This window comes from Monocercomonoides exilis (assembly GCF_001643675.1).
Source record: "Monocercomonoides exilis strain PA203 chromosome Unknown scaffold2-2631571, whole genome shotgun sequence".
Taxonomy (NCBI): Eukaryota; Preaxostyla; order Oxymonadida; family Polymastigidae; genus Monocercomonoides; species Monocercomonoides exilis.
In genome coordinates this window covers 2,073,317-2,101,056 of record NW_027150547.1, presented here as the reverse complement: position 1 = coordinate 2,101,056, position 27,740 = coordinate 2,073,317, and the positions used below count along the sequence as shown (strand labels likewise).

Sequence of the window (27,740 nt, the reverse complement as noted above, 5' to 3'; positions counted from 1 at the left end):
GAAGTTCATTTTTAAGGTAGCTGATTTTGCAAAGGCAGTTACTTAATTCTGCTGATTGAACGAGGGCAAATAATTTAAGTGTGGGATTAATTTTCTGTTGATTAAAATTTTACATGTAGCATAAGAATCATTGTTCTGATACTTGATTGACTTTTATGTGCAAATGCTTTTCAATGCTCATATAATAATCTTTCTAACTTTCTTATTTTTTCCCTGGAAGAAAAATAAGCAAGTAATCAAGCAAAATAATTGCTTTTTTTTTTTAAGTATGCTTCAAATAAACATTGATAATTGAACTTATGCTATTTGAACAGGTCATATATTATTTGCCTTTGCTAAAGCAGATAAGTTAAACATAATGCAAATTAGATCGAGATAAATCGATTTGATTGAGTCAATGCAAATTACAATAATTGCGGGTGCAAATGCGATCGAAAATAATTGTTATTTATGGGAGTTTTTGTATTTTACTTTTTTGAAGCTTCATTATTCATGTCTCAATCTCCATTTTTCGATATTTTAAAGAGCGTAGAAAAAAGAAATGTGATGCCATCTTATATAGAGATTATATCTGATGATGATCAGCAATCAATCATCGATAAATTTTGAAAAAAATTTACTGATCCATCTTTCGGTTTTCACCGACTGACTGGGTTTGTTCGTTATGAATTCGACTTGCTTCTTCGTCTTCTCTCACTATCAGCCCAACCTCATCGTGGAAGTGCAGAATCAATCGAATCTTTGGATGAACAACTTTTTCTTTTGTAAGTTTTTCTTCATCACAGCTCTATTTTTTTTACACACGTCATATCTCAATCAAAGCACGAATCTCAAACTTCAACTGTTCGACTTCTTCATTCCACAGCATCAAATTTTAAGCCGCAACTTGCAAATTTTTTTCTTTCATTTCGTCCAGATCGTCTAGAGCAAATGAAAGAGGTGGGAATTGTGCTCGACTGCACAGTAATTCCAACAAAAAGACCTGGAGGGAGGTTGGAGTTTGTAAAAAAACACTTATCAAGGAAGCATCACATCTATTGTGTTAAGGAGGAGGTGAGAGTGAACTCCAAGGTGGGGACAGCAAGAACAATCAGTTCTATCTACTCTGGGTCAACTCACGATTTCACTATTTTCAAAGAACATTACCACACATTTGTTCAAAAGCTTGGAGGAGCAAAGATTTTGGCCGATTCCGCTTTCATAGGAGCGAAACCAGAGCTTGGGGCGATTATTACAAAGCCAATTGGAACTCCTGAGCTTGCATCTCATTGTGTCATTTTTGAAAGATTCTTTGATAGATACAAAACTCTCTTTTCTGTCTTCCGTCATCCATGGGTTATTGAAATGGAGCGTGTTGGGGACTATTTTTCACTAAACTGATGCCTAACAAACTTTCATATCTTGCACAATCCACTCACAAAGAAAGATGCAGAAGAAAATTCATTGTTTTTGGAGGAATTATATTCGAATTACTTGAGAAAAGTTGATGCAAAGAAGGTGGACAATGCCAGATATTTCTCCAAAATGAAAAATAATCTCAATCCAGAAAATACCCTGACACCCACAATAACTACAATTTTGGCAAAAATTGGAGGTTAATCTTCCACTTTTATACCATTATTTTTTATTTTCTTTTACTATTTTTTTCTTTTTTATAAACATCATTTTACCATATTTTTTTATTTTCGATGCTTCTGACGATGATCGAATGGCGTACGAAGCAGAAAAAGCGAAAGAAAGAAGAGAAAGAGCGAACAGCGAAGTTTTGGAACAAAGAAGCGAGCAAAGAATGCAAATTTTGTAAAATGAAAGTAATAAATTAGATGAAGATCAAAATTGTGATAATTCACAAGCTTGGCACCTGCCTCAGCAATACAAATCGATAAATATTTTTTCTCCATCTTCAACTCAACCTTTTCCTTCGTTTTCACAATCACAACCTTTTTCTTCCTTTTCATCTTCATCTTCATCTACTGCTTCTTCTTCCTCTTCTGTTGATTCAAAACAAAATAAACCTCCATCTGTTCTACAATCGTTGCTGAATAAAAAGTGATTATCATTAATTTATTCTATGACTTCTTTTAGCAACCATCTCATCTTTTTAATAATCTTAAATAATTAATATTTCCAATTCTGAATTTATTTTTTTGAATGAAAAACAAAAATTTTGTTTATTTATTAAATTTCTATATGTTTGTTAGTTTTCTGTTCAAAACATACTAATAAAAATGAAATGAAACAAAAAAACAACAAAAACAAAAATATCAACAAAATTAAATCAATATAGCTATTTTGTTGTCCAAAATACAGATGTAAAATAGATTTCAACTGTTGATCATCTCTCGCTCGTGTTAAAAACGTAAGTTTCAAATTGTTCATTATAATCCGAATCGGAATAAGAGATTTTGAAAATAAACAATAAATACATTAAACAATCAAAAAAAGAATTCACAAACATGTTGTATTTTTAAGATCTACCAACAAGGAAGAGAGTTAAAAAAATTAAGTCAATATCTTGATCGTAATTGACTCATAATTGTTTTCAAAAAAAATCAAAAAATGATCAATTCAAATCAAATTTGATAAAGTCAAATTATATAAGATTGACTAAATACAAATAGATTGAATCAAATCAAAAACATGCACTCATTTCGAAAAAGATAAAATTTGGAATAATAAGCTTTTAAAGAAAAAATGTCTTCAACAGATCACAACGCAATGCAACATTCAAAAGCACTTTTTTGTCATATTTTTTTTACAAAAAAATGTATTGATAAAATATTTCCAACCATTTTCGAAGTTAATTTTCAGTTTTTGCAATGCATTTTTTTTCCACGCACCATAATTTGTTCAACATTGAAAAGCAATAATTTGAAATCAAATGTGTTCAATTCATGATCAAAAATTCAATTAAATTGTTCAAAAATTCGTTAATCTTTCAAAAACCTGGAAATTCATCATGTTGAAAGATCATTCAATCATTCTTAACATTTTATTTTCATGTTTTATTGACAGTTGAATGATGTTCAATCAATTAAAGATTCGAATGAAAATGAAAAAAATTGTTTCTTCTTTCAGGAATAATATAAGAGTTTTTCATGTATTTTTTAGTAATTCTTTTGAATTTTGTGTATTGTTCTTTTCAAAGAAGTTTTCAGATAACATGTTCCATCATTTTCATTTTAAACGAATTTCTCACAACGAATGGGAACGTTTAATTCAATTTTCATTTGCCTTTTTCAACAAAAAACACTGATGATAAAAACATTTTTATGTCAAATAGGGGAAAACAGGACTTTCAAGCTTTTTTTGCATTAGGAATTGAAAAATTGCTTCTCTCATAACATTATTTAACTTAATCAGATTTAGAAATAAATTTGATGTTCATATCCGTATTCTGGCATCGTTGAAATCAAAACATAAAGTTTTGTCACATTTCACGAGTGTCAAAAAACGAATATATTTTCAACGTGTTTTTTGATCAAAAAAAGTCAATGAAATGTGCAATATTTTTCTATGAAAATGCCTGAGATATAGTATTTTGCTCCAAATAGCATTTGATGAATTGAGGGAACAAATGTTATTCGAATAAAAAATCAATCCTTTTGAATTTCTTGGAGATAAATACATATTCTCTGGATTTTTTTAACTTCAAGCAACATATGGGTGATAATTTTTGATGTCTTATTTTTTCTGACAAAAATATGGGTGATTCTTTTTGAAAAGTCACAAATGTTTAATTTCCAAATAAATCAAAAATTTCATATTTTGCTCAAAATTTTGTTTTCACAAGCCAAACTTCACTAATATGGAATCTATTTCATGACAATGCTATTTCAAACATTCTTGAGGAGATTTGTGAGCTGAAACAGAAATTTGAGCAAAATATGAAATTTTTGATTTATTTGAAAATTAAACATTTGCGACTTTTCAAAAAGAATCACCCATATCGGTTCTAAATATACCATGAATATTTTCAAAAGAACACTGAAAAGAAAAATAACTAGAAAAAGTCATCTTTATTTTTATTTCGGCTTTACCATTTGTTTTTGAAACAGTTGTTATAAATTCAGCCTTTGAATACAAAATCTCTTCCTTATGACAAACAACCTAGAAAAAATCAACACTCCAAAAAAAATCATAATTACGAAAATTATAATCCCATATGGAACAAAATATTTGACTTTAGGCATTTTCATTGAAAAATTATGCTATTTTGATGAACTTTTTATGATCAAAAAAACTAAATAAAATGGGTTTATTTTTTGAAATACGGGTGAGGTTAAAAACATTTTGTTATTACATCTATGATGTTTGTTTTCAGTTATGAAAATCTAATTTATTTTGAAATTTGATAAAGTTTAATTATGCTATAAGTGAAACAATTTTTTCAAGCTTTGTACAAAAAAAGCTTGAAAGTTTGTATTTTCCCCAGTATTATTGATTTGAAAAGCGTTATCGGTATGAAATTCTACTTTAAATTGTCTTTGTGCTTTCATTCTCACTTGTATCGTCATTATATTCAATTCTCAATGCATTCTCCATAATTTCTTTTTGCTTTCATTTTAATTACTTTTTCAAGAAACGTTCATCTTTGCAGGTTCATTCTTTTCTTCATTTCTCTTAAATTTCTAAAAATCATATCTTGAACATTTTTTTTCTTAGTCATCAAAATTGACAAACTTCAAATTGTTGATCTCTATCCACTTTCTTTATCTTTTCCATTCATGGTTGTTATGTCTTTTCCTTTATCTGATTTCATAATCTCGAAAGCTTTTTCTTCATGTTTCTCTTTCTTTGGAAAAAATCTTCCAGATAATTGTTCATTGTCTTTCTCAAAGCATAATGATTTGATTTTTTCGAGTTCCTTTGTTGTTATTATTAGTGCCGGAGTGGCTTTGATTAGCTTACCATCTGCTTGTTTGAAAGTATGTTTGTTATTTGAAGGAGTTGTTGCTGCAGAAAGAGCTTCTGGGAGAATGTCAAAGACAGCGGAGAGAAATGCGGAAGAAGAACGATCTGATTGGGCTATGAAGCTGTTGTTGAATCGTTTTTTGAATATTGAAAAAATAGAATTATCTCACGGTTGAAAAAGATAAGTTAATATTTGTGGAAATTTAATAATGATGATGTTTTTTATTTTTGCGAGCTAAAGAAGATAAGAAGGAAAACAAGAGCCATCTGCACATGCGCAAAGGCATTAAGTTGTGATTGAAGTTTTATTTTTTTGGAGATAGAGTTGAAGTGAGTTTCTGATTTTGCAAACGTATCACTTGTTTGCAAAAATTTTCACCTTGGTGAAGCGAAGTTTCGACAAAATAAAAATATTCCTGATGCACTTATTTCATTGTCATTCACAATCTGATAAAGTTCTTCGAACCATTTTTGTGCAACGCTAGATTATTGTTATGATATATTTTTTGGCTTCCTTTGGATTGGAAATGGCTGATTTCAAAACACAGCTTCTTTTAATTGCACGATGCACTGCAGTTAAACTTTATATTTTTTTACTTCTTCGTCTTGCAAAGATTCTCAATATGCTCCATAATATGAAAAATATTTTTTTAGATAAATTTCATCATGAAAAATAAACATAAACCATTTTGTGAACATTTTTGACTGTGATCATTTAACATTTTGATATCACTACAATAACTTGGTTCTCAATTATAACGATTAATTCTGGTATTATTATTCTGGATCTTCCATTCACTATTGCTTGCTTTTTGTGCTTTTCTGCAGCTTTTCCTCTGTTCTTCGAACGATTAATATTGAACCAGAATCCACAGTTTGTTTCTTCAAAGTCAAATGATCTTTTCGAAGTTCGAAAATATTCTCAGATATTGATTTTTGTCGCAATATTTCAGATGAAGCTAATTCCTTTCTCAACTCGGGCAATGATTATTCTTTTGTAATTGTCATTAATATGGATTTGTAATATGATCAATATTGAAAATTTGAAAAAAATAAAATTCGGTTTTCTGTTTGTGTGACAATGAATGCAATTGTGTTGAATTCATTAATCAAATAAGTTGCTTTATGAATTGCTGGAATAGATTTTTTCGAATCACTTTTTGAGAAAAGAGCAAAATTTCAAGTTGATTCTCTGTGCAATGCGATTAAAACAAAAACCAAAAATGATTTGTATTTGGATGGCGAATAAATGACAATTGTTCAATGAGAAATCATTTGATTATTGAACATGCTTTTGTATGAGATAATCACATTTCATTTTTTCTTGAAATCTACACCAAAAATTATTCAACATCGAAAAATTTTAATTCAACATCGAAAATTCTTGATCATCAAAAAATTTGAAAAATTTTTATAAAATTCATGCTCATGTCAGTTTCTATTCTTTCAGTTATTGATCTCAGAAATTTGTCGATTTCAATTTGAAAAATATTTTTTGATGTTTTTTTTGATATATGATTGTGTTAAATAGTGGAAATAGGATAAAACTGAGTGATAATTAAACTTTTCACATGTGTTCAGGAGATTACAAGGAATTTAAGAAAAAAATAAAAGTGATAGGATAGTTCATGATCTTGTTTTGTGCACAAAAAGATAGAATTTCATCTCATTTATTGAATACGAAATGTTTTGAATTCATATATTTCATTGGAAACTGAAAAAATAAAACATTTTCAATATTCAAAATGAGAAAAGAATCGATTGATATCAGTCTTTATCATAGAAAACAGTCGTTCAAAACGAAAGAAAAACATTTCCAATAAATAAACATTTGCAATTATAAACATCTACGTCAATAAAATTTCTTTGGTTTTGACTTGAATAGAAATTCTGAACAAATTATCTTCTTTTTCGATTTTGAATTAAACATTTTCGATGTTGAATTAAATATTTTCGATTTCGAATTAAAGTTTTCCGATTTCGAATAATAATTTTCGATGTTGAATTAAAGTTTTTCGATGTTGTTTTAAACTTTTTCGATTTTGAATTAAAGTTTTTCGATCTTGAATAATTTTTGGTGTAGGTTTTTGAACGATAAAATATCTGTTTGTCAAGAAGCAAACAAAACAAAACAAAACAAAACAAAAAAAAAAAAAAAAAAAAAAAAAAAAAAAAAAAAAAAATAAAACAGAATATTCAAAAAATTTTCACATCCAAGAATGAAAAATTTAAAAGGGATCATTTCAGCAACTGCTTTTTCTTAACCAGATAGGAACAGTTTATTTTGGTAACCATCCTTCAATAAATAAACTTCATTTAAGTCATATTTCAGAATTTGATACACAAGATAAAAAAATTTGTCAATTAATATGTAAATATTATATTTCATAGAAACATGTTGCTAAAGCAACACAACGCAATCGAAAACGGAAATAATAATAAAACTAACTTGCAAAACTCCACTTCAAAAATTGAAATACAATTCACAAAATATTTATGCAATCAAATCAGTTTAATGGAAGTACAAAATTCAAAACTCAAAAATAAACATTTCAAAATGAACACTTAAAAATGTTGGGGGTACAAACAACAAAAACACAAATACATAACATCAACCATGCTGAAACAATTAACTCAAAAAGTCATCGCCATCCCAGGAATATGAGATGGTGATGACCCTAACCACATGTGTGATGAACACTCGACTCTGTTTGAAATCAAGAGAAAAGAATTCAATTACAGGTTGGAATAATTTCTAAAAGATACAAACAACGAAACAAAATTGAAGAAAGAGAAATGGAATAAATGCATATAAATATACACAAACGAATGCCAAAAAATGAATGTCTACAAATGCACACAAGAAACAGCAAAAGGTAACATTTCAATGGCTTTTGCTGCTAGGAAAGTCATTCACCAAAACACAGCAACAGCATCTGCACATTTGCTCATTCTGCATCATCCAGATCGATGATCCTTCAAACATCTCCTCTCTCACTCAGCTGAACCAACTCTCGCTGCCATTGCAATTGCCACTGCTCACAATTCTGCTGAAGTTGCCTCTTCCCGCACCCCCTGCAACATCAATCGCATCCGACACAGTCAGCATCACCGACCCTGCTGGAAATCGCTGGATGAACTCTCGCTTCAGATCGACAAGCGTTGGCCTGCTCTGCCACCCAGGTGACAGGCACCCAGCAACCGTATCGTTGAAGCACCCCAGAAGCTCTGCACCTATCGCTGGCCTCTCCCCATTCACAATCTTCTGCCCCGCCACCACTGCCTCGTACTCCCCAAACGGGATCTGCAGCGTCAGACACTCCCACAGCATCATCCCAATCGAGAACACTGCAGTCTTCTTCGTCGCATGCTGCTTTGCCCCGTTCATCAGTTCCGGAGCTTTCCACCGCAAGCACTCCTTCCTGAGATCGTCATCATCCTCAAAGGCAGATGAAGGTGGTGGAGAGTGTGTGTACCTCTTGCTCCTTCTTGAGCAATCAGACGAAGATGTTACAATCGTGGATGAAGAAATTGAAGATGAATCTGAATCAGAAGAGGAGCAATCTGAGTGCATCGCAATGCAGATGACCATGTGCTCCGAGAATAACACAATGTGTGGACTCAGATTGGCCAATGACTGAAGTGGCATCTCTTCCTCCTCAAACGAGTGGAGTGCTCCGTTTGCCACCCAGAACAGGATCTGAGAAGCTGTCACTTCTCTCTCCTGAAGAGTGCCAATCGCCATCTCCTTCGTCTTGTTCCTCCCATGAAGCATCATGAACAGCGAATCCCTCAGATCCACAATCAGCTTCTCATGAGGAGATGAACAGGCCATCGCATCCACCAGATTCGACATAGATGAAGTGGTCGGGCACGCATCTTCCATTCGAACAAATGTGGATTCCGTATCTGAAGTGTCTGTGGTTGAAATGGTTGAAGTGGATGAGACGGATGGCGATGGCGTTCTTTTTCTTGTTTTCTCATCTTCTTCTTCCTTCTCATCGACCTTCTCCAGCATCCATTCTGGGATCTTATCTGAATCTCTCCCCAGAATATATTCAGTGGAACCACTCTCAGAAAGAAGATGCTCTGATGACTCTGAATGTTCCATATTCGTCTCATATATTCTCTTCTTTATCCTCTCATCGTTCTTCTTCTCTGCCTCCCTCTCAGCTCTTCTCCATTGCTCCTCTGGCGACATCTCCATCGTCACCATTTCAAATGCCTTCGGATCCTTTCTGATGTTATCGTTCACAATCTCTCTCAGATCTTCTGCTTCATTCTTTGCCTTCTTCCACCGAACTGTCGAAATCACAGCAATCACAAGAACCAAAAAAAGAATTACTCCCATCGCAATCACAATTATCGGCCATGTCGATCCTTCTTTCTTTCCTCCTTCCACAACGTTTTCATCCCCTTTCGGTTCACTCTCGCTTCTGTTCTTCAAAATGAATGACTCGGTGGATGAAGGAGAATTTGATTTTCCAAACAAGATGTGTGCACTAACCTCAACCTCATCCCCTCCTGAATTAATCAACGATGATCCAATCCTCCCATGCACTTCCACCTCCGAAACAAAGTCTTCATCTGAAAAGGCATGCGTCTCAATCGAGCTGACTTCTCCTATTCTTGAAACAATCTGGAACTGCAGGTTGCACGGCAGAAGAACCGTTCCTCTGAACGTCAGTTCAATTGAATCCCCAACTTCCTTCATCTCCACTGCTTCAAGCGTTGGGATGAAAAACTCTGACGCTCTTTCCAACACTATTCCCGAAAGTTCGCATCCATCATTCAATATCCACAGTGATGCGTTTCTCTCCATCCCATCACCTCCTTTCAGACCCTCAATATTGAGCTTTCCTTCCTTTTCGCATAAAATGTTTCTTCTCGTTGAACGATATTTCGAAAACAAAGGATCGTTTCCCAGAAATTCACCCTTTTCCACATTAACAACCCCTCCAATTGTAGACAATGCTCCGATAGCCCAACTTGTAAAGGCAGTGTCCGTAATCTTTGCCGAACAATTCGCAAGCTCTACAGCCGAGCTGTTCCAGTGGCAGATTGCCTCTTTCATGTTTTTAATCCTCTCAAAAATAATTTCTTCTGCAGATGCTTCAGCGTATTCACCCGAAAATTCACACAGATCCATCCTGATATCACAACAAGATTTTATTGAACAAGCTCCCCCATTTTGTTTCCCAACCTTTGAATGCTCAATTGTGCAATTGGACAAGATGACAGGCACTTCACAGGCTTCACAATGGATTATGCTTCCAGAGTCCTGGATGCAGCTCACGTTTTGAAATGTGGATGAGGTAACTTTATAGCTAATATCATCATCTTGTGCTCCATCAATGGATATTGCCTGGGTGAATGCTAAAACCGATCCAGAAAATTTCAATCTTTCAACATGAAGAAAGTGTACAGTTGACGGCGCGCTTCCAACAACGATAAGAGGAAGAAGAGATGAAAATTCGAGATCTCTTATATGAACATCAAACATAAAGAGCGTTGCCGAATCGACTGAAATAAGGTTAAATGGAATTGGTACAGCAGCTACATTTGCAGAAGGAGTAAAGGAGCGAGATATGGCATATGCTGCAAAACGGCATGATGATAGAGATAGCGTACCGTTGAGAGCTTCAAGAAACAGCGAGTGAGAGGAAACAAAAGGCGATGCAAACACAAAACTGACTGCAGTGAAAGTCACCTTTCCAGATGAAGAAATAAGTGCAGAACGTGATCGAGATATGCCAGACAAAATATCAACCGAACAGTTGGCGCTCATAGCTGCTCCAAAAATGACTGAATCAAAGTCTGCTTCAGCATGCAGCTCACAGACTGTTTGAACAAGTAGCATCCGAGTATATTTCTCTGAAAGATGAGTGACAGCATAATCAAGCGTGCGACACGGTAAGGCCCAACTGCCACATTGGCGCTCATTGCTACCGTTTGCGCCATCTGCTGTACTCACCAGGATTGTGTTCGACTGATAGATGCTGACATAGTTCATGAGATCGACAGGATCCCTGTGTGTAAGATCAATCCCGTATATAGCATTCACCGGATTGAATGAATCTGCTCCAAGATCAATGCAGAAGTGCGTCTCATTGATTTGAGTTTCGATTGACTCACAGCGGACAAATACATCGTTACCTACACTGGCCAAATTCGCTTTGAACGTAAGTCGGCTGAAAAGCATATCAAGCTCCCCACTTATTGAGCTGTCTACATACACCCCACCGCCACGGCCGCAGCTCATGGAGCATGCACATTGCGCTATCTGGCTGTTGCTCACAACAAGGTGGCCCTCTTCCTGCAGTAAAAACATTAGCATTCCACCCTTCTCACCAGCCCCTGCCTTGCACCCTTCGAACCGTGATCCGTTCGCTTCCAGCCAAATGTATTCACTATCGCTGTATGAACCTGAGCTTGAACATTCAGCTACTGCGCTTCCATTTCCTTCTCTGGTTACACTCACAAATGTCGAGTTCTTCAAAACGACAGTCGTACGAGTCTTGCCGTTTTCCTGCATCTGTCCTTGCTTCCCTTGCTCAATGGTTATCAAGCTCCCTCCCACAAGCTCCACATGATCCACAGCCATCTCATCCGCTTGACAGAAGCACCCTGACAGAATCTTATAAACAGGCTTTCCTGAATGCACATTTCTTATACCCTGCTGCGTCATCGTAATATTTCCGCCTTTCACCATAACAAAACCCACTCCGCTCGCCTCGTTTGCGGGCAAGCAAGTTTCAAACACACACTCCATAAATGCCAACTCGCCGCTTTCACTCACCATCACTGCATCTTCTGCATTGCCAAACACGCTCCCAATGGCAATACAAATACTCGTTATCTTCAGCGTTTTCCGATTTACAAGCAGCGCTGCTTCACCTCCATCCACATTTCCTTCGCATAGCATCCGACTTAAACCATATCCTTCAATTTTTCCTGCGCTTCCCAAAATTACAAACCCAGATATATCGAAATTGTTCCGCAAATTAGTTGAGTCTGCTATCCTGAGTTCGTATGATTCATTACTGCTTTTCTGGCTGAATTGGCGCATTGCCTTCCAGAACGAAAAGCAAGGCAGCTCGGCACTTCCACATCTCGCCACATCTATTCCTTCAGTTGAAGCAGTCACACAAAGTGCCTCATATTTAATGAGAAATATCAACAGATCTACTTGTCCAAAAGATCCATCTTCTCCAGCAAACATGTTTTCGTCTTTTTCGCCTGAGCTGAAGTCGAACTTGAACGAATCTGCTGTAACAGACTTGTTGAGATCAGATGCACAAATAAACATGTTCTTGCCTTGCCACGCTTTGTTATCGGCAAGCGTAATATCTCGAAATAGGAAAGGACAAGTTTCAGAGGGAAGAGATGCATCAAGAAACATTGCCCCTCCAAATCCTTTCTCTATTGAACACGAGCATTCTTGGATTGTTATCTCTGCCATGGACAATTCACATCCAAGCTGCAGTTCAATGTGCAAGGCACCTCCTTCACAGCTTGAGGGGGTAACTATATTGGTGAGAGTGCAATTTGAAATAAACAAAGTGCAGCTCAGGCGAAACGGCACATTTTCACAGTTAAGTGCGCATATCACACATTTCTCAACGCGAACAATTCCTCCATGCGCATATATTATGCTGTATCTCAATGGACATGAACTTTCACAAAAGAATGAGCAGTTCATCAACAAGAGTTCCGAAGACACAGAGCTTGATGAAATCAATGAGTCTCGAAAACTGGTTATATCGCTGGGCAAGGAAAAGTCAATAATTCGTAACTTCAGTGCCTTTTCGTTTACCATCACAGCTGAAAATCGGCCTTCAGGAATGGCTGGCGCAACATTGATAACTGCTTGCACAACGTTATCAGAAGAGAAGATATCGAAGCTCGAGAGGTTGTACTCATCTGCTATGGATGCACTTCCCTCAATTATCAATTCTTTATTTGTCTCGGTGGGAGCAGCATTTGCCACAGCTCGCCAAAAAGTCTTACATGGGAAGTCTGTCTCACCGCATCCAAGGAGATCAAGACCTGTTTGAGAAGATATGAAGTTGCGCGATCGTAGACGCTGCACAAGGAACACATCCAAGCAAATCGGATTTTCCTCCAAAATTGTCCTATCACTTCCCCACAGATCAGCAGAACCATCTGCTTTATCTCCAGATAGGCCCTCAAATCGAACTGGGGTTACCGTCTCATTCAAGCTCTTGCACTCAATAAACAGATCTTTTCCCAGCTCTGCATCATTATTTGCAAACGATACCAATTGCAACAAGATATTGTTGTAGAAATTATCTCCAAATGCAAGCATCGCACCTCCTCCTTTTCCACCAATGCTGTTTGGGTCAATATCATCATCAGCCGCACATTGCTCAATTTGTGTATTTTTAATGCTTATCGAGCCCCTAGACTTCAGCATCGCTTTCAGCCATCCTCCACTTCCTTTGTCACATGTACAACTACGAAACACGCACCCACCTTCCGATTCCACTCCACTTTCATCTTCCACGCACACAACTCCTCCTTTAACTGTGGTGCATTCTTCAATTGTGCAGTTCTCTAACGTCAAATGAGCCCTACCCGTTTCATATATGAGGCCGCTTCCTGTGCAAGATAGACCAGTAACGTTTGTGCTGTTAAATATACCTTTCGCATTATCTTGCATCCAGGCAACGCCTGTCTCAGAAACGTAATCCAGATGCTTTACTGCGACATCGCAGAATTGAAGTTCTCCTCCGCTGCAGCATGCAATCCACAAGCTACACCCAATTCTTGTCAATCCTGCTTCAGGGGCATCTGTGGAAACTCCAAAGATACACGATACAAAATACACCTTTCCAAAATTCAGTTGAAGCAGCTCATTGTGATCAGCCTGAGGATACGGAAGCGTAAACACAATGCGCTCAATCGATAAGACTATATCCGCTGACACTGCTTCAAAAACCAGATGACCACTTGACCCAACAACAAGGTTGGAGCTTGCAGAAGTGGAATCTCTTCCTCGAATGGTGAGGGGAGCATTCTGCCGCACAATCTGCCCGGTAAGTTCCGTCGAGTAGATGATCTGCAGTACATCCTTTTCGGTTCCAAGTCGATCGTATCCGATGAAAAGTTCTGCGCATGGGTAGTCCTCATCTCCACAGTTGCTCATACTTCCATGTTCCTTGTCAACAAAAATTATGTTGTCCTTTGTTGGGAATAAATATTTCAGCAGTGTTGTGTTCACAAGTGGAGGTTCCTCTGTATCCATCACCCACATCGTCTTGTTCGGTTGCCCTTCTACAGCTGATCCTATCCACCGGTTGCGGTCAATAGTGACGCGTGGAGTTGGACACACCAAAAACACGTTGCTCCCAAGTCCGGCTTCGTTTCGTGAGAATTGAACATTCCGCATCGAGTACACCACACTTGATGCTTCAAAATTTAAATATAATGCACCACCGCAACTTTCCTCACCAACGAGAGTACTCCCCTCAAAAGTGTTGTTCTCACACACAATAACACCATCCGCTGCCACATGCACACAAACGCTTCCTCCCTTTCGTCCTGCTTCTACACACGCAACACCGCGGAATACACATTCTTTCATTTGGACCTTTGCCCCGCCACATACTTCACCAACCACAACACCCCCATCGCCTTCTCTCCTTATCAGATCTGTGAAGCTACAGTTCTGTATGCTTGAAGAAGATCCAGCTGAAACTGTAATCACACAGTGATTAGCAGCAGTAGAATCATTTGCAGTCGCATTCTGTAGATCGAGTCTCCCTCCGTCGCAGCATAATGCAAGCCCCTTCATGCTCTCTGAGTTCACTCCTTTCAGCGTCACATTCTCCAGCTTTGCACTCGCCACTGCACCTCGCACCTCCACTGCAATTACATTTCCAAGTGAAAAATCTTCCATCTTAAAGTTCTTGAGCGTGGTTGACCCGCCAGTCACCAGCACAAACGAATAAGCAACATTTCCTTCTCTTCCTTTGCTCGCAGAGCAATCCTCCAGCAATATTTCCGCACCGCCACAGTGCAAAAAACAACAACGCTCTGTCCGAACAAAGTTTGGTGGAAGAACAAACCCAATTCCTTGGAGAGTGGTTTTGCAGTTCATCTCAACGACACTGTCGCCTTGACCGCTGTTATCAGATCCAACACTTATACGACCAAGATTCACTTCTGGGCTGGGAGTTATCAAAATACTATTGGAGTCATTGAATACGATTCGCTCTTTAAATGAAAAAGTGCTGGAGAGAATCACAGTTGCATCCCCTTCTCCAAATCGTGCAGTTATTGCAAAAGGTATCGTTGCGCAGGGATAATGAGAAATTCCACACATACGATAGTTAACGCCATCTGCATCTATTCCTGCTACCCAAGCCTTCCCATCGAAATCTACAAGGAACACAGCCAGTGGAATGCTGTACGATTCATTTCCCCCCTCAAACCCGTTTAGCTCATCAAAAGTGCTTTTAGTAACCAGATCCACAGCAAAGCCAAATAGTCCAGGCTTCACTGTCCTGCTCAGATTGTCGCTTTCTATAAAGATGTTCTTGCCAGACCAGCTGGCTGAATTGGCTTGCTCATCTGTTCCAAATGAAATGCTGCCAAATGCAATATCATCAGAAGCACCAACACTCCTCACATGTATTGCACCGCCTAGCCCCTTTCCGTTTCCGTTTTGTCGATGCATATTCCCGATATCTCCGCTTCCTCCGCTCCGTTTTCCACTTCCTGATTTTGCTTCGCACATCGTCAACGCGGTTACAACCTCCCCGTATCCAATCCGCACATGCGCTGAATTTCTCGCAATCACGGAGATAGCCCCACCGCAACCATCGAGAGCTGCTGCTCCAGTTATATTGGTATCAACCACTTCCACAGTAGAAGATGCATTAGATACATCACATCTCAGCACGCTCCCATTCCCCATCCTCAGTTCAATATAGTCAAACGAGCAGTTAACGACAGTTAAAGCTTTTCCATTAATATCTGCAACAATCGGGCCACCGTTGCAGATAATTCTTTCCGCAATTAAATTTTGCAACGTCATTGAGTTACTTGAACAATACTCAAACACTCCCTTTTCTGATGCCCATTCACCTCCATTCATCACGCATCCATTAACTTGACATGCTCCAGTCCCGCATACGTCAATCAGCCCACATCGCTCCACTTTCAGCGATTCAACTGTAAACTCTATCAGCAGAAGTTTTCCAGCTTCCACAACACAAAACTCACACCTAACTGCAGATGCTCCTTCATCATCTCCTGTGGCAGACTCATGCCTAATCTCTGTTAAGCTCATACCAATTGCGCATTTCTTCATTTCGCACAAAGCTGAATCACTAGCAACCAGAATCAAACCTTTCTGAGGCGTAGTCAAACAACAATCCACCACAAACCGAACACGCTCAACACTTATCTCCTGCGCAACAATAACCAGCGCCTGTGAAACAATCCCATCTCCATACATACTTATCGTGGAAAAGGATGAGGAAATCGAAGCATTTTCCTGAGCAGATATGGAGCAGAAATACGCATCACTGAGCTGGACACGCTCATAAAAATTGAACTTTGAAGCAAGCAAAATAGACTTCTCTGCGTTTTGATGGGTAAGAGCGTGTGAAATAGTCTTGCAAGGATAATCAGCAAATCCACAGACAGAAACATCAACCCCTGTATCTGCAACACATACATTCGGCTCCCTATCCATTAGATAGTACACAAGTGGGATGACTGCATCGCTCCATCTGTGATCCATTCCGCAAGCCGCTTCCCGAGCAAACGGATGATACTTGTCGAAGTATAGGAAGTGTTCAGCGGTAATAGCAAGATCAAGGTCAGGTGCAGAAACAAAAACATCATCACCAAACATCGCTGTATTGGAAAATAATGTAACCGTTGCCCCGAGAGTAAACGAGGAAGCCGTGTTGTGAAGAGACAAAAACAGTGCACCGCCTTTTCCCCCAGATTCTCCTTGCAAAGGCGCTGCACACTTTTGAAAAGTGGTATTCTTAACTATCAGTGATGAGTGCAATCCGAGTTGCGCTGATACTCCACCACCGCATCCACCTGCTCCATCAACACTGCAATTCTGCAATGTGCAGTTCAGTATTTGAGCTTCTCCGCTAGCCTCGCAATCACTGCTTGCACCCATAACGCAGACACTTGATCCATCCCCAACAGACCGTAAAATGTTATGAAATGTTGAGTTCGAAACTTCGACCTTGCTTGCGCATGCCACATATACAATAGCCCCCAAAGAAGCTGCAGCATTCGAAAAGGTGCAGTATTTCACAATAGCATTTCCCGTAGACGAAAAACAAAGCAGCCCCCTTGAACTTCCTGTTGTTGTGCTGAAGAAAGTCATTTCATTCACTGTGCATGTGCAAGAACCCTCGAATATTCCCATCGGAGCATCACCAAATGCAACTCCATTTTCCTGCAGTACAACAAACCCCGACAATTCTGTTGTCCCGCTCGTCACGTGCATAAGCGAGAATCTCACAGCCTGTGCGCCAGGAGCCATACACATTGAGCAATCCTTCATGCGCAAAGAAGCTGAATGCGAGTATAAAAATGCCTTCTTTGCTCCGACAGAGCTTCCAAGCTCAAAACTTATGTTTGTGAATACAGTCGGAACGCTGCATTCAACCAAGCCTTCCCCTGCTCCAGCCACTGTCGACTCCACGCGCACATTCACTGTTCCCTTCGCCTCCACATCAAAGTCAAACATTCTTTTATCCAGTGCCAAATAGCGGTCAAAGCAAAATCCTTCACACAATCTCAGCTTCCGATCTGCTTCCGCAAAGTGCAGTCGTGCTGCTCCATCAACACTGCGGCACGGATATTCTACAACTCCGCATCCTGTAAAGTCTGCGCTGTTCTGCTTATTGTTATGAACGTATGCTCGAGCAGTTCGATTGCTCCATAAATACACCACAATCGGAATAACAAAGCTTTCATTTGTAGTTGATCGCTCATATCCATTCACACCATTCACGTCAGTCAGCTCCGGCAAAAAAGAGATTAACCCTTGCTTCATTGCATTCCCCATATTGAAGGCGCTAACGAACACATCTCTTCCTGTAGACGCAGAACATCCTGTAAATGTTAGGCTACTCAGTCTCACATCGACATTTTCCTCCATATACACATATAAACCTCCTCCAAGACCATTCGCTTCACATGTGTTGAAATCTATTGCTCCACTCCTGGCAGACGCATTCCCCACAACAACTTTTGACTCGTTCTTGGCCGACACCCACATCCCGCCGCCATCCCCGATTTTACTTCTACAAGAGGAAAACGTTATATTTTCCAGTTCCAGAACTTCACCGGACTCAACTGTCACCTCCAGCGCACCACCATTCCCTGTCGTGCGCTCCACTTCGTCGAATAAAATATCGGAAATTTCCCACCTGCAGCTCATTGCAAGTCCCAGAACTGGCTTTGTGGATTTGATCCCCGAAAACTTGACACGTGCAAGTTCTATTGATGCTCCATCAGATTGCGGATTAATAAGACTGCATGCAAAATAGGAAATTCCTTCTGCACCGCACGAAATAGATACTTCCACAAGTTTTAGATTCCCAGATCCTTCAACAACAAACAGAGCAGTCGTTGGCCACTTTGTACATGAATGCAAGAAATTCACCTCTTCCACACCACATGATCCCACCACAATCCTGCAGAATGCTTCTGCTGAAGCGTTTGTCTCAATGATTGGCCTGTTGTTTTGAGCTTGAGTCTTAAATTTCGCCCTAACTGCAATGTACTGTGCGTTAATTTTCAGTTCTCCCACGATAAATGTTTCGCTATGAAGAAGAATTGACTGACCAAGGATGGGAATGGAGCGAGAGAATGCATGCTTCACTGTCTTGCATTCGAGACCTTCGGCTCCACACGATTCTAAATCTTGCCCTGAATTTTTTACATTTATTTCCATTGGAGATGGATTAGGAAGCCAATCATTTTCATTATGGTCGAGTGTGCATCGCCCTGTTTTTGGACAATGAAGGAATCTTGGCTGCTCGCTGGTTGAAAAACAGCTTACAAACTGAGATTTGTTCAACTTTTCGTACAAACCAGGTGTCGAATATGCATCATTTCCCAAAGGCGAAGAGTTATTGCGAAATAAAAGAAACTTCCAATGCATTGATGTGCTTTCTGTATTACTGTGGAAATAAATAGCTCCTCCCCTGCTTGATGTTGAATACTCAAAAAGCGAATCAATAATTGAAAATTCTGAAGGAGGATAAGCAAGTCCCACGCATCCGCCTGTTCCGTTGCAAAGACAATACGAAAAAGTGCAATTGTTTATGAGATAATCTCTTGGAGAATGTTCATTATTCATTGCACCAAATTGTTTCAATGAAGAGCAATTAACAAATAAGCAATTATAAGTAATAGCATGAATTCCATAAAATATTCCTAATGCACCATCGGAGTCATTAGCAGAGCAATTCGCAAAATCCGTCGCATTAATCTCACTTATACAAAAATTATATAAAAATATGGCACCTCCTCGAGCAGATGTTTGGCATTCTATAAATGAACATCTTTGAACATTCAGCGATCCATTTTCGGAGACGCAAATAGCTCCTCCACTCATTTGAGAAGAAATTGTGAACATTGAATCGCTGAAGGAGCATGACTTATCAGAATAATCCTCCCTAGAAGGATACGGATCGCGAGTATCGTTGCTAAGCTCGCGTGAACATAACAAAAATGAGCAATTTGAACATAAAATGTTGTTGCCAGGTGCATTGATCGATTGAACAATTCCGCCATCATACACATTCTCCACCTTTGTGAACACACTGTCGCTGATAGATACTTCTTTAGGTCCGGGTATTGTATCCATATGAGAACGAAGATGTGGAGAAATCGTTATATTGAAAATAATTGAGTTGTGAATTCTTCCCGAAGAAAAAGAAGCTGGCAAAATGAAGGGAGTTGAAGCAAGTACAAACGATTGCACAACCGATGATGAGAAATGAAAGATCTGAGAAAATGAAGATCCAGAAGAAGAATCTTGAGAAAATAGAGGAGCAATAAGACTGGAGCACGAAGGATTCAAAAAAGTCGCATTATAAATGCTCGTGGAGCTATCATAACTAGTAAAGGGATTGATTTTCCCGATTGTATCACAAGCAACTGCACAAGACGTAATGCACAAAAAAGAAGTATAGCAATAAAATTGAGGCCAACAATTGACAGAGGAGGAGAAAACTATATCTCCAAACGTTGTCGTACTGTTTAAAATTAGAAAATGCGAAGTTGGTGAAATCGATGTTGCTGTCATTGCAAATGGTTGATTGATTTGTCTAAAAAATGAAGAGAAATGACCTGCCTCATACAGCTTTCCAAAATTGTCCATTCTGACTCTTTTTGCATCTACAAAAATGTCACACAACAAGGAAACTGTGTATATAAACAACAGCATCGACGATTGGTTTTTTTTTTTCTGTTGATCATACCCACAAAATTTTCACAGAATAAAAAAAGTAACTAAAGTGCAGAGCAACTTAATTCTCAAGAACAATCGTGATCTACGATGCCTCTCTATTATGGGTGTGAGAGCGCCTTATTAAGGGCTCCGTAGTTCACAAAATTTGAGAAATGTCAACATTGTTGGAATGACCTGTGTCTGGACTGAGCGTGATATTCCCGCAAAGCGGACCAACAGGCGGTATGGGAGCACCGATCCCCATCTCCAATCCAACTCCCACAGCTTCCAGTTTTGCATTTCCTTCATCATCTGCGCCTCAACTAGCCGACGACATTGCAATGACTCCAGACTCTACTCCCACACGTCCGTTGGATAAAGCCTGCAAGAAACTATTCGGAGATCAAACCTCTAACTCAGTGTTCAACTTTCCAATTAGTGCCAGTGATATTAATCGGTCCACAGCAGAATATGAATTACTCTCGGCTCCCCCGTTAATTTCATCTAGAACCCACGCTCACTCCCGATCAAGAAGCTGGTTTTCCGGCGCACTTGACGAGGGAGCCTGGAAAGAAGAGTCCCGATTACTCCCAGCGCTGAAGGCAATAGTGTTGGCAACTCAGAATGCGAAGCAGGAGGATAAACCGTATTTAAGCGACGCGTTAACCTTCATAATTGCAGCGCTACAAGATGCTAGACATATGAGGATAATTGCAAAATTTGGTTTTGCTGCAGCTAGGTTATTACAGGAAGAAAAAGAAGACCCATTACTCACAGGGAACAACTTGAGAGGACTGCACCGCTGATGCAGATGAAACGAGAAGCTATAACATACTCTACATATGCAGCCAGCCGTCAGAGTGAGCGCATCTCAAGATCCTTTTCGACCAAGAGACAATTCATCCAGTCGAAGTTTCGTTTTTTTCGGAGAAAGAAGGAGGTCGAACCCAGTCCTTCGCTAAAGCGTGGGAGGAAATTGGAGCAGGAAATGTGATAACGGAGGGTATTTGACCGATTTGGAAGAGCATGAGCGCAAGAGAAAGACTAGAGAAGGAGAATGGACGATGCAGAGGTTTTATCGGAGGGAAGAAAGAGGAACAAGCTTGTGCGAAGTGGATACAAGAGGGGTTGAGGACGGAAGTGTTGACCAAGCTGACCGCGGACCAGGTTGGTTGCCTGAACAACATTTTCTTTATCCCGAAGAAGAATGGGAAATTCAGACAAATTGTTGACTGCAGACCGCTGAACGCCGCGTTGAAGGATGTTCACTTCAAAATGGACGTTCATCGAACCGTGGAGAAACTGCTGCAAAAAGAAGACTGGACGACTTCTTTGGACCTTTCTCAGGCATATTACCTCATCCCGGTACACAGAGAGTTTTCACCTTTCCTGGCTTTCCATTTCAGAGGAGATTTCTTCGGTTTCAGGGGAATGCCGTTTGGATACAAGGACGCCACCAGTGTCTTTACCAAGGTAATGCGCAAAGTAATGATTCAGGAAAGGAAACGGTGGAGGGTGAGGTGTGTAACTTATTTGGACGATATTCTACAACTTCATCAGTACAGGAATTATCTAAGAGCAGCAACGAAGGTAATTGAGGAATGGTTGGGGCAGCTAGGCTTGTTGGTAAATATGGAGAAAAGCAAACTACAACCAAAAAGACACTTCGATTACCTTGGATGGAGATGGGACAGCGAACAGATGACAGTGAGACAAGAGGATCAACAACGCAGGAAGCTGAGACAACAATGTGTGAAATGGATGAAGTGGGTGAAGCGCTGCAAGATTGTGAAGGTGCGGGATTATGCATCCTTCATAGGGCCACTCAGCGCTACGCGCTTCGTTTTCAGAGACGCAAGTTTGTTCATGAACAGATGGGATGCTGTTCTCAACAGAGGTGTGAGAGACTCGGGCTGGTACGGAGAAGCGTAACTCAACAATGGATTGACGAGGCAACTGGAGCTATGGATACAGAGACTGAATACACGGTTCAGCAGGAGGCTGGTGGGCTTTCCCAGCCCGGAAGGTGTTCTTCCAACGGACGCCTCTCCTTTTGCAGTGGGAGCAACCTTGAATATTGCGGAGAACATCCAACATTCCTACAAACTTCTCAGTCCAACATTCAGGGAACAAACATCGAATTACAGAGAGCTTTTGGCTGTTCTCCTTGCACTCAACAATTTTTCTTCCAACCTGAAGCGCAACAAAATCCACAACCTGCTCCTCCGTTCGGACAATACCTCAGTAGTTTTCAACATCAACAGGTGGGGAGCAGGACCAAACTTGATTTCTCTGCTGAGAAAGATTCAATATGTATGTCAAGCATTGGATCTGACAGTGAAGGCAATTCATATTCCAGGAGACAAGAACGTGATAGCAGACTCGCTGTCAAGACTCGCAATCGCAGGAGACTACGAGATTCGGACTCAAAATCTTCGCAAAGTAGAAGCAGCACTGGAAGCCGTCCCAGATGTGGACGCATTCGCAAACACAAGAAACAAGAAAAGACCGATATGGAATGGGCAAGGAAGCTCTTGGTGCACGGACGGTCTGGCCGCAGACTGGAGGGAAGGAGTCATCTTTGCACACCCCCCTGTACCTCTCATAATGCCTTGTCTGAGTAAAGCCCATACGGAAAGAGCGAGAGTGGTTCTTTTTCTTCCAGCCTAGAAGAATCAAGTTTGGAGTATACTTCTGGAGGAGTTGATGACTCGTCAGACACTTTGGAAAGACTCAAAGGAGGTACTAATACCAGGAAAAGGGCTAAGAAGGACTGGAGCATCTCTCCCACCGGGGGGATACATGGCGGTACGGCTAAACGAGTTGCAGACGAAGGCGAAAGATGGTGGAAACAGAGTATGAGACAATGCGGAGTACATGTGAGAATCCAAGGCGCAGCAAGGAACAGTGTGGCGCAGACAACATGGAGATCGTATTGCTTCGGATTCAAACACTTCAGTAGAGCATGGAGGAGATTGAAACTGCGACAGTTTCCCAAGAAGTTTGATGACTGGATAAAGAAATGCGTAGACTGTTTTACAGACCTGAGGGACCGAGGTTTCTCATATGCGTGTCTGGCAGCCACGCGTTCGGCTATTTCCCTCTTTTCAAAGGTGGTCTATGGTAAGGAGATCGGAGGAAACCCTCTCTTTCATGTGCTGTTTAGGTCGTTCTCCAGAACCAAGGTGCACAGAAGACCTTACACGAAGATGTGGAAGCCAGACCTCGCGTTTCGATACTTCTCTCAGGACTCCCCAAATGAGAAGTTGTCGTTCCTTGAACTAACCATAAAGAGCATTTTGCTAATTATGATATTCACAGCCTGCAGGTAACGTGAACTAGCACAGCTCTCGATGACCGCATCGATTGTAGATTCAAGCGCAGTGCATCTCCAAATGAAGCTCAAGACGACAAATTCACCATCCTTCATTACAGTGCCTTCCCTCGACGAGGCAAACGCAAAGATTCGCCCAGCAAGAACCTTATTGTGCCTACGGGAATTCATAAAACAGAGACACACTGAATGTGACACATTCCTCTTGAATACAATGAAATTCACCCCGCTGACAGTGGAGGTGATTAGGAAGCTAGTTAGAACAGGAATGTCTTGGACTGGAGTCCCCAAACACTACCGCCCATATTCCATTTAGCACGCTGCTATTTCAACGCTTATGCTTAACAAAATTCCAGAAGTGCTGGCTACAAAATATGCGAGACTCTCACCTACAGCACACACACCATCAAGGTTTTATCTATCCTCAAATCTCTCCCATCAAATGGTACACCAACTTATCTCAGCATCGAACACACAACCAAGCCAGTCCTCAGAGATTATCAGATTTGGTCCGCCACCACTCAAAGAAAGCACAATGCAAGAGCCAGAGGTCACATATCCATCAAAGATCGAGGAGCCAGGCGACCAAGAAGCAGAAGACAGCAAGACGATCTGAATCGAGTTCATTTTCAGCACAATGAGACCTTTATTCGTCACACAAGCAGACACAAAGTAACTGGAGATAAGCACAATAATTGTCACTTCCATAATAGAGAGGTGGTGAAGATCACGATTGTTCTGAAGAATTAAGGTGCTCTGCACTTAAATCCGTGGAGAACAATCTATCTACGACACCTCTCTTGCACGCCCTGAGCGTAGCTCTTCCCACCACTCATTATAAAGAAATTACAGGATTGGAGAGAGAGAGAGTTAGTAAGCGAAACAGAGAGAAGAAAGAACTGGTGTCGAGAAATGTGAATCAACCGAAGACCAAGCAAGAAGAATAAGCCAACATAACAGCAAGTTAACTCGCATTGAACAATTTCAATAACAACGACTGAAGCAACGACCTTACCCAAAGCCGAAGCCTAAGTCGAAGCTTAAGCCAAAATCTTAACAACACTAAACCCAGCGCACGGGCCACAGCAGCATTCGACCTCGACCACACCTCAGTGCACTTTGTTTTTGCACTTTTTGTTTATTAAAGTTCTAATTCTTTTCCGCTTCATCCATTTTCACATCACTTTGTGAACGACAGAGCCCTTAATAAGGCGCTCTCACTCCCATAATAATGATGTGTCGTAGATAGATTGTTCTCCACGAAAAATGAAACATGGAATAAAGTTCTTTTTGGAATGGTGTTGAGAAATAAAAAAATTACTGAAAAATTTGAAAATACACAAATATAAATACCAATTTATTTTGTAATGACCCATTCGTGCATCTTACACTTAAGTATGAACTCTCTTTTTATCTGAAAGATGAGAGATTGCAATATGCACACAGTTTAATGAAAAAAACAATAAATAGATAGTAGCTCTTCATATAGTGCCTATTCTTTATAATTACTTCGTAGAAATCAGATCTTTGTTCATCGAATGAAATTGTCTGCCCTTTGAAAAAGATCCTGATTTCTTTTTTTGCAACTCCTTCTGAAGAGAAATCGTAAATTCAAGTGAACGAAGAGAGCTGATTGTTGTGTTTGCTTTCTCTTTCAATGCAGCCAGTTCAGCTTATAAAGTTGGTTTATCGAGAACATCACGATTATCAATTATTCGAATAACCTTTACTGGATTTCCAACTGCAACTCCATCATCAGGAATGTCGCGAGTGACCACAGCTCCTGCACCTATGACAGAACGAGCACCTATAGTCACTCCAGGAGTGACTCCACATCCACATCCGATCCATGCATCATGCTTCGCGTGAATTGGCGCACCAACGTTGAATATTTACCCTTTATCATCTTGAAAACGACGCTCAGAAGCCCTCATAGGATGACCCATAGCCATCAGTTTAACATGAGGCGCAATAAATACATCATCCTTAATTGCAATGCCTGCTCCATCCAAAAATGAACAATTAGAATTTATAAACACCCTTTTTCCTATTGAAATGTTGAAAGCGTAATCAGTAGCAAATGGGGGAACAAGTGTTGTCCCTTCTCCATATTCCTAAAAGTGAGAAAGACAAAGTTGTCGAATCTCTTTGTTTTTTTAGATTGTCTATTCCACAAAAAAAAAGTGAAAACAGTAATTAAAAAAAAATATATATTGAAAAGGAAGTTTCACAAAAATGAGAGCAAACAGATTTTGTTGGATTGTGCATTACATGACTTAGCTGAAAATGGAAATCGAAAACCATTAAATTTTGTAAAGATTATTCATAAAAAAATGTGACGTACAGATGGGCAAAATTCAAAAATGCAATGATTTCGAAGCAACACAACCTCTGGGTCTCCACTCCAAGAATTGAGTAAAAAACATACAACACTATTGAATTCAATATATGGGTCATTATTTTTGAAATCATACAATTTTTCGGTCCTTGAATTTTGCAACAAATCAACAATGTTTTTCAATTTTAATCGAATTCAATGTGTTGTTTTTGGTATTTTCTTTTCATTTCCTATTCATTTTGATGTTTTTAATTTTTTTTTATCATTTATTTTTGGCTTTGATCAAATATGATATATATCAAAAATTTTTCTAAATATTGTATTTCAGAAAATATTTTTCTTCAAGTCATTCATTTGAACGATAAAAAGAAACCCTAATTACTGTGGTTGCTGAGGACGCGAAAAGCGAAATTGATATTGAGCATTTGGATTCAGCAAAGATTTCTTGTTAAAAATGCAATAATTGGTTTGTTCAAATCATTTGCTTTTCTGTGTTTGAATACTGAAGAGTTTATTGAAAAGAAAGAAGAATTATTTCTATTTTTTTCAATAAATTGATCTCTTAAGTGAAATATAGAATATGAAAGAGTAAATTTCGAAATTTGAAAGAATGGCAGAAAAAGAATGTTTGAGTTGTTGATAAAAGTGAAAAAGGTGATGAATCAACCACTTGAATAAGAAAATGAAACGAATGAAGAGATAACAAGAAAACAAAGGTTTTGAGCGTTTTTGTTTTATATTTCTTATTCACCGTTTGTGGTATTTAAAATATTCTGGATTCACTCACAGTATGATTTAATCATTAAATAAGGTTATTAATCATTTCATAGAAATATGTTATTACAACATTTAACAGATGAGAAGAGTCCGCTTAACCGAACACATATTAGTTGATGCCTTGCTGATAAACCGAACTTATTTTGTTGTTTTGGATTAGTAACAACAAACAGCATTGCATTTCAATGTGGCATATGAATATCTGGAATTTTTTATGAACGTTAATTGGAGACAGAAAGGAATACAAGTTGATCAAATTGGCAAAGCGTTTAATAATCCTTCAAAAATGGATTTTTTTTAACAAATGGAAAAAGAAGGAAATAAAGAATTAATAGCAAGTTACAATGAATCATAATCATTTCTAACAGTTGGGAACAAATATTTTCTCACACACAAAAATCAGTCTAATTATTCCATGATCGACTGAGGAAATACATTGAAATTTGCCTATCAAAAATGTGATTTTTATATTTTCTCATTTCACAATATAATAAATAATCAATAATCTTCTGGATTTTTGATAATGAAATATTTTGAGAATGCTTCATTTTTGAATTCAAAAACAAGATAAGACAAAACAAAAAAAGAAAGAAAAGAAAGAAAGAAAAATGAAAATTGACAACCTTATTTTTATTTTTATTTTTCTTTTTTTCCACATTCATTTTCTTTTCATTCAAGCTCCATGAGAATACTGATTTGTATTCATTTTCAATTGGGCTGAATGTGCAACGTGCTGATGTTTCATTCGATTCACAACTCCAGTTCTGCTAATCCAAATATCCCTCTCCTCCCCAGACCTCTGGCTGTCTCTCCACCCATCATGAAACTTGAATCACCAAATGCCGTGGATGAAGATTGCGAAAGTTCGTTCATCACATCATCTTCAGAAAACATGCTTGTTCTAATGGGTTTGT

At 39.0% G+C, this 27,740-nt stretch overlaps 7 protein-coding genes across 7 annotated transcripts; 5 read left to right on the top strand and 2 right to left on the bottom strand.

The window, feature by feature from the left end:
- Window positions 1-369: 369 nt before the first annotated feature.
- On the top strand, window positions 370-1,380 carry MONOS_1648 (putative DDE superfamily endonuclease; the record flags this gene model as incomplete). The annotated part of the gene is made up of 1 exon (XM_067869388.1): window positions 370-1,380. Exon 1 carries the CDS (start codon window positions 931-933, stop codon window positions 1,378-1,380), a length of 450 nt encoding a protein of 149 aa, XP_067735981.1. The 5' UTR covers window positions 370-930.
- Window positions 1,381-7,278: 5,898 nt separating this feature from the next.
- Window positions 7,279-20,374, bottom strand: MONOS_1649 (uncharacterized protein; the record flags this gene model as incomplete). Its single annotated transcript, XM_067869398.1, has 1 exon — window positions 7,279-20,374. One exon carries the CDS (start codon window positions 20,372-20,374, stop codon window positions 7,913-7,915), a length of 12,462 nt encoding a protein of 4,153 aa, XP_067735980.1. The 3' UTR covers window positions 7,279-7,912.
- Window positions 20,375-20,622: 248 nt separating this feature from the next.
- Window positions 20,623-21,183, top strand: MONOS_1650 (uncharacterized protein; the record flags this gene model as incomplete). Its single annotated transcript, XM_067869409.1, has 1 exon — window positions 20,623-21,183. One exon carries the CDS (start codon window positions 20,623-20,625, stop codon window positions 21,181-21,183), a length of 561 nt encoding a protein of 186 aa, XP_067735979.1.
- Window positions 21,184-21,403: 220 nt separating this feature from the next.
- Window positions 21,404-22,309, top strand: MONOS_1651 (putative Reverse transcriptase (RNA-dependent DNA polymerase); the record flags this gene model as incomplete). The annotated part of the gene is made up of 1 exon (XM_067869416.1): window positions 21,404-22,309. One exon carries the CDS (start codon window positions 21,404-21,406, stop codon window positions 22,307-22,309), a length of 906 nt encoding a protein of 301 aa, XP_067735978.1.
- A 32-nt stretch (window positions 22,310-22,341) lies between these two features.
- On the top strand, window positions 22,342-23,047 carry MONOS_1652 (uncharacterized protein; the record flags this gene model as incomplete). Its single annotated transcript, XM_067869424.1, has 2 exons — window positions 22,342-22,403; window positions 22,642-23,047. 2 exons carry the CDS (start codon window positions 22,342-22,344, stop codon window positions 23,045-23,047), a joined length of 468 nt encoding a protein of 155 aa, XP_067735977.1.
- A 1,001-nt stretch (window positions 23,048-24,048) lies between these two features.
- MONOS_1653 (uncharacterized protein) lies at window positions 24,049-24,327 on the top strand (the record flags this gene model as incomplete). The annotated part of the gene is made up of 1 exon (XM_067869432.1): window positions 24,049-24,327. One exon carries the CDS (start codon window positions 24,049-24,051, stop codon window positions 24,325-24,327), a length of 279 nt encoding a protein of 92 aa, XP_067735976.1.
- Window positions 24,328-25,384: 1,057 nt separating this feature from the next.
- Window positions 25,385-25,979, bottom strand: MONOS_1654 (putative maltose O-acetyltransferase; the record flags this gene model as incomplete). Its single annotated transcript, XM_067869445.1, has 3 exons — window positions 25,385-25,570; window positions 25,691-25,825; window positions 25,959-25,979. The coding sequence occupies 3 exons, from the start codon at window positions 25,977-25,979 to the stop codon at window positions 25,385-25,387; spliced, it is 342 nt and encodes a 113-aa protein (XP_067735975.1).
- Window positions 25,980-27,740: the final 1,761 nt, after the last annotated feature.